At 41.4% G+C, this 5,621-nt stretch overlaps 1 protein-coding gene across 2 annotated transcripts in view; it reads left to right on the top strand.

The window, feature by feature from the left end:
• POLA1 (DNA polymerase alpha 1, catalytic subunit) overlaps nt 1–5,023 on the top strand; it is a 193,338-nt gene extending 188,315 nt beyond the window's left edge. For both annotated transcript variants that reach the window (XM_030476397.1, XM_030476396.1), the window contains exon 37: nt 3,749–5,023. In XM_030476397.1, coding sequence (XP_030332257.1) covers nt 3,749–3,918 — 170 coding nt within the window. In that variant the 3' untranslated portion in view covers nt 3,919–5,023. The remainder of the gene's footprint in view (nt 1–3,748) is intronic.
• Nucleotides 5,024–5,621: the final 598 nt, after the last annotated feature.

Below are 5,621 nucleotides of genomic sequence, written 5' to 3'. Positions count from 1 at the left end.
AAAATCTTTACCAGAGTCAGTGATTTATTAACTTTAGAGAATATAGTACCTGAATTTTGATTCCATACAGTCAGAAGCACATCTTCCTTTCCACACACCCCCCCCTTTTTTTTTGTTCAATTTGTGTTAAAATAATTGTATTTTTTCATTTGTACATTTGTTCTGGTAGTATCTTTAGTATGTTCTGCATGTGTATAAGTATACCTCTTTTTGTATAGCCATATGTGCATTCTGCAACAGTGATGGTCTTAAAAGATTTGCTTGCTGCTGAACTTGGATATTATTAAAACAATGATGGGGTGATAATAGGTGTAGAACTATTTCAGAATGCGACTGAGAACTGAAAGGCAATTTCAGTCAGTTTGTATAGTTTAGTTTCCAGAAGGCCTTAGGTGCATTATTGATTAAATTCTCATTTAGGAAGAAAGTAGGAGCTTTTATATGCATCTCTAAGTTGGATGGTATGGTAACTCGAAGGTATTGACTGGCTGTGTGATATACGACGGTCACAGTTGTCTTTTACTCAGAGGAGCAGAGTGATGCTGGTTGTCATTCTTACTCTGCTGTATGGCAGCGTAAATAGTCCCCTTTCTAACCAACCTGGTGGGAAAAGTCAATATCCCATCAGCAAAGGAGGTAAACACATCAGGAGCTGTGTCCTCTCTCATCTTCCCCTGCTCTGTATTACTACAGTTCTTTAAATCTCTTCTCCCCAGTCATCAGATGCACTTGTGTCATTCAAATACATGGTGTGGCTGTGCTGCAGACACAGCCGCTGCCTGCCTCTCCTCCCGGAGCTCCCGGCTCCCATTCTCTTATAATTGAAACTTAAAATTGGCCTCATTACTTCAACGAGGCCCCTCATATTTCTCCTTTTTTTTTCAGTCCACCCTTTCGTGCTTGCCTCTACGAGGGTAATTGCATCTAAGAAATGTTTGAAGCGTACTGTCAGAAAGGTTATTGCGTATAATTGAAGTTTAGATTTAATGGGGGGGTGGGGGGCTAGGCGCTCCATTAGTGGGATGGCTGGAGCCTGCATTGGAGCTGTACACGGGCCTCTATTTTTGTTCTCTACTTTCAGTCCTGGTTTATTGTTTGCCTCATCGTTCACATGATTAATGTGCCCTCCTGTTCTGTTCACATGTGCCAGCTGTTTCTCCCCATTGATACATTTCACCTTGGTCCCTCTTGAGCTCCAGGAAGCTTTAAACTATTTTAGCCTCATCTGGCGCTACGAGGATGGTATATTCCACCATTCCTTGGTATAAAGGTGTGGTTTTGCTAACATGTGCACAGTGGCAAGTGAACCCACTTAACTGTGTCATTTATCTTGGAAATGCATAAACTAGTTAGTGCTGAATTTGTGGCAAAGTAGGTTTGGTGTTTTTGTGGATCTGGTTATTGCAATTTTCAATGTTTGTCTAATTAAACCCCACATTTAAATAATTTCAGGATCATTAAATGTGTTTATGCTGTAGTGACTTCAGTCTGTTAATGAACACATTCTTGTAATCAAAGTTTTTATTGTATTGGTGGTGTAGTTTAAGGAAATGTGAATTCTGCCAAAAGATCTGAGGCCATTAGTGTCTGGGTAATGGTGAGAATATGGTATCTTTAATTATGCATCTTCCTCTGTGTGCTTACTGCCCAAACTTGGCAATATAAATACCTAAATCTGAATACGACAGCACAATACCTACCTTCTTCACAAGGATGCATGAAAGGTGCTTACCAAAGTGCTTTTAATCAACATATTCAGTTACTCAAACCGGCATCATTAATTTAAATTTTAATTTAATTTTTGAAGATTTGATAGCATCATGCAGAGCAATTGAGTTCAGTGGAACTTTGTGAAGAACATGGAAAACCTAAGCAGGTGGCAATTGCTCAGTAAAACATTGCTCTTTGTATCATATCCAGTAGTTAATCTTCTGAGCTCATCTTAAAACATCTGAAGCTCTAAAAAAATTAGTTATAAATCCTCAGGGAGGAGGAATTCAGAAACACCAAAATTGTAATAGCTATTTCTGTTCCTATGCCCCCCTTCCTTGTAATCTTCTCATGTAGCAGTCCTTGCCATAGCTGCTGAGACAAAGGTGCGTCCCATGGGATGTCTTTATCTCTGTCACATTGCAGGAGTCACTGCAAAAGAATCATTTCTTCCCTCACACGGGTGGGCTCAAAAAACCAGCATGTCCCTCTCCTCCAAACCCTTCTCTTAAAGAAACTCATCTGCTTTTAGAGACAACTGTTTTTTCATCTCAACTTGTGCCATGTAGTAAAAGCCATTCAAGAGGGGATGGAGGCTCCTTTGTTATGAGTTCAAAGCACGAGGAGGGCAGTACCAATGCTGTGAAGGTGACAGGAAGAAATGAGACAACAGCTTTTAGGCACAGCTTATGAGCAACAGAAGGATTGTGTTGGTTTCTCACAAGACACATGCTTATGCTGCACCTAAATGTCTGGAAAGCTTGACCTTTAGGTACCTGTGCCATCTTCTTGTAGTTCTGCTTGACCTGAAGTCCCTCCAGCCTAATGGGGGAAACTGTCTGAGAGGGCACCTCATTTTGCAGCATATTCTTCGTGTGTGCTCAGTAATGCAGACTGTCCAGCGCTGCATGTTCAAAGGTGTAACTGCAGATGCAGGCTTTTGGGTAGGAGCTCATGTTTCTAGAACATGGAGCTGGTTGGAAAGGAAGAGCACAACTGCACCATATCTGCATCAGGTTGGCATTGATGTAGATCAGTATTTTGCTCTTTTAATCTTCGTCCACAGCCTTCGTAAAGCAAAAGCTGGACCAACCACCCAAACAAAATCCCTGGATTTTTTTGGATGGCATAAAATTAAAAAAAAAAAAAAAAGAAAAAAAAAAAGAACAGTTTGGGCTTCGCTGCTGAACACATGAGCATGAGTTTGCACACACACAAACATACAGGCGAATAAATGTCTCGCATTCCTGACGTTTCCTCACAGGTATTATTGATCAAACATTTGGGAATGGCTGTCTTCAGTCATGTATCAGGTGAACCTGATGTCTCCTGGTTGAGATACCAGGCGTCTTCTCTCTCTTTCAGGGTAGGATAGCATGGAATTGCCCTGTTTGTTCTACTGCCCTCTTCCTTCCAGTACCTCTGTAGTGCTGAGCATCATGATTTCCTTCCTGCACGCACAAGATGGGTAATAAGTCTGTCCCAAGTTGTGCCAGTGCCAGTATTTGCAGCAGCAGGAACGAGAAAAGTGAAGCATGGTTTCCTTCTTTCCTGAAGCCAAACTTGGGCAGCATCTTCCCCTACTTCAGACCCCCATGATCTCTGCAAGCGCTCACCAAGACAGCTGCTCATTTTAAATGAGATCCTTTCAGAGCCAGCCCTGCCATCGCTTATTTTCTCTGCTGTGGCTTAGTGAACCCCCATTTCACTCCGGTTGGGTGACGTGGCTGGGCAAGCGGTGCTTCATGCCAGCTCCTGGCATGAGCCACTGCGCCCATACCGGTGGGGCTGAGGGAGCTTCAGCCTCACGGCCATGTGCAGGTTCACCATGGCCTCTCACTGGCTGGAACAGTGCGGTACAGGGAGAGGCGGGGGAAGGCAGCAGAAGTTGGAAGAGCTTGCTTGTAAATGTCATTTTTGTTAGCCTCAGCACTCATCTCTTATTTTCAAATACCATGACTTGCAGTAGCAGTGAACGCAAAAGTACTGACTTTTTGTGGTCATTTAATCCTCTGCTTTTTTTTCTTTGTTCCTTCAGAGTATTTGAAGAAGCCACTCAGGAGGGAAGTCTCTGAGGCCTACAAAAGACTGAAGAGCACCGTAGACAAATGTCTGTCCACAAGTGGCTACTCAGAAGTGAACCTTGGCAAACTCTTCGCCATCAGTATAGGAAGATCTGTGGGAGACTCCAATAATGAAAGACAGTGATTGATTAAAAATGGAGGGAGGCAAGAGGCTAGTTCCTGTTTAACAGTCTTGATCCCGAAAGCAACAGTCTATTTCAGTGTGCACAATGATGTTTTAATAATCTTGTTTCTTCAGAGCAGGAAAAATGGAAGATGAAAATGGGACTTGTGAGTCATGTGGTCATGAAATACTCAAGGTGGTTTTACCTTCCATTCTTCACTGAGAAGTCAGGGTTATTAAAATACGGAGCAGTTGAGTTTGGCAGTATATTTTGTTGTGTATATAGACCTGTGAGGGAAAAGGGGGTGGGGGAATTGCTGCTTTAATTGGATAATTCCCAGTGAGAGTTGCTGGAATGTAAGTGATCCTAGACTTTGCTCCAGGGTATTTAGTAGAGGTGCTCTCAGGAAGAGAGGTTAGTCGAGGTCTCAGTAGGAGCACTAATGTTTTGCCTTTTCACAGTTTTATCTTCTTCCTGATCATAAACATACCAATTAAAAACAATACGAAACCTAAATGCCTTTAAATGTCCTAACACCTTCTGAACAGACGTAAGGACACTTTGCTTTCAAATTTATTAAAGGTAATGACTGAAACCTGGAGATGCTAAAAATAGGGACCATTTCCAAGTCTTTCTCTTCACGCATTGTATTTTGCTATGTGGGAGACTTCTATCTGGGTGTAAAGACATGTACATGTACAAACCCGGTTTCATACATATGCAGGATATAACCGTATTTCATTTCTTTCTATGCAAAGAATTTGAAAGTAAGCAACCCATGGGGAAAAATATGTTTGCGATGGCATTGTAACCAATAATGGGGGAAAGGAGAGTAGAGAATCATTGTTTCTGTTCTGTAATAATTATTGTATTGGAGTTTCTAAAGGTTTTATAAGCAAATTGTATTTTTCACTTTTAATAAAATGACAAGCAGATCTGACAAGAAAAGAGCATAAATTTGGGTCCATATCTTTGTACACAAAATATTGTTGTGCTCGCTGTTAAGTTTGCAATGTGATACATTCATGTAAGGTTATAAAAAATTTTCTCTTAAATCTTTTACAGTAAAAAATGTGAAGTTTTCTTAATACTTGAAAAAAAATAAAGCTTTCTAGTAAAAGAGAATCTGACTTGATCATCTGACTGCTGAAAATACACCAAGCTAGGTCAGATTGCACCAGACTTTTCCTGGTTTTACAGAAGTGCTCATGTGTCCATTGATGATCAGCTGTTAGCAAAGGGCGCTTGAAGAAGAAAAAGTAAGAGCATCAGCACAAACATGTTGGGCACCGAAGGGATACATGTGTCTGTGTTGAAGTATTTTATGACATTCATTTGTCCCTAAAATGGCATCAGAAGATGCTGTCTGTCAGTACGAGTAATGCCTAAATACACAGTCATCTTTTGAGCAACTTTTCGGGCTTACTTAGTTCATTTTTACTCCCACTGAGTCACATCACATGAGAAATCAAACCTGCTCAGTCCCTGGCTTTGTGCTGATGCTGGCCTACACCCCTGGCAGGCTTTCACTCCTTCCCAACATGTTTAGTTGGGTTATTGTACAAGAGACTTTATTTGGAGGCTTGTCCTGGAGAGACGGTGTTGCTGCCTGGATGGCATGTTGATGTTGCAGCTCTTTGAAAGATTCTGGCTTCCTGTGATTTCACACGGGGTTTCTTAGGTTTTCCATGTCCAAGCCAAATAGGATTATGAAGATATTACT

This window comes from Strigops habroptila, chromosome 2 (genome assembly GCF_004027225.2).
Source record: "Strigops habroptila isolate Jane chromosome 2, bStrHab1.2.pri, whole genome shotgun sequence".
Taxonomy (NCBI): Eukaryota; Metazoa; Chordata; class Aves; order Psittaciformes; family Psittacidae; genus Strigops; species Strigops habroptila.
This window is presented reverse-complemented; position numbering and strand designations above follow the sequence as displayed.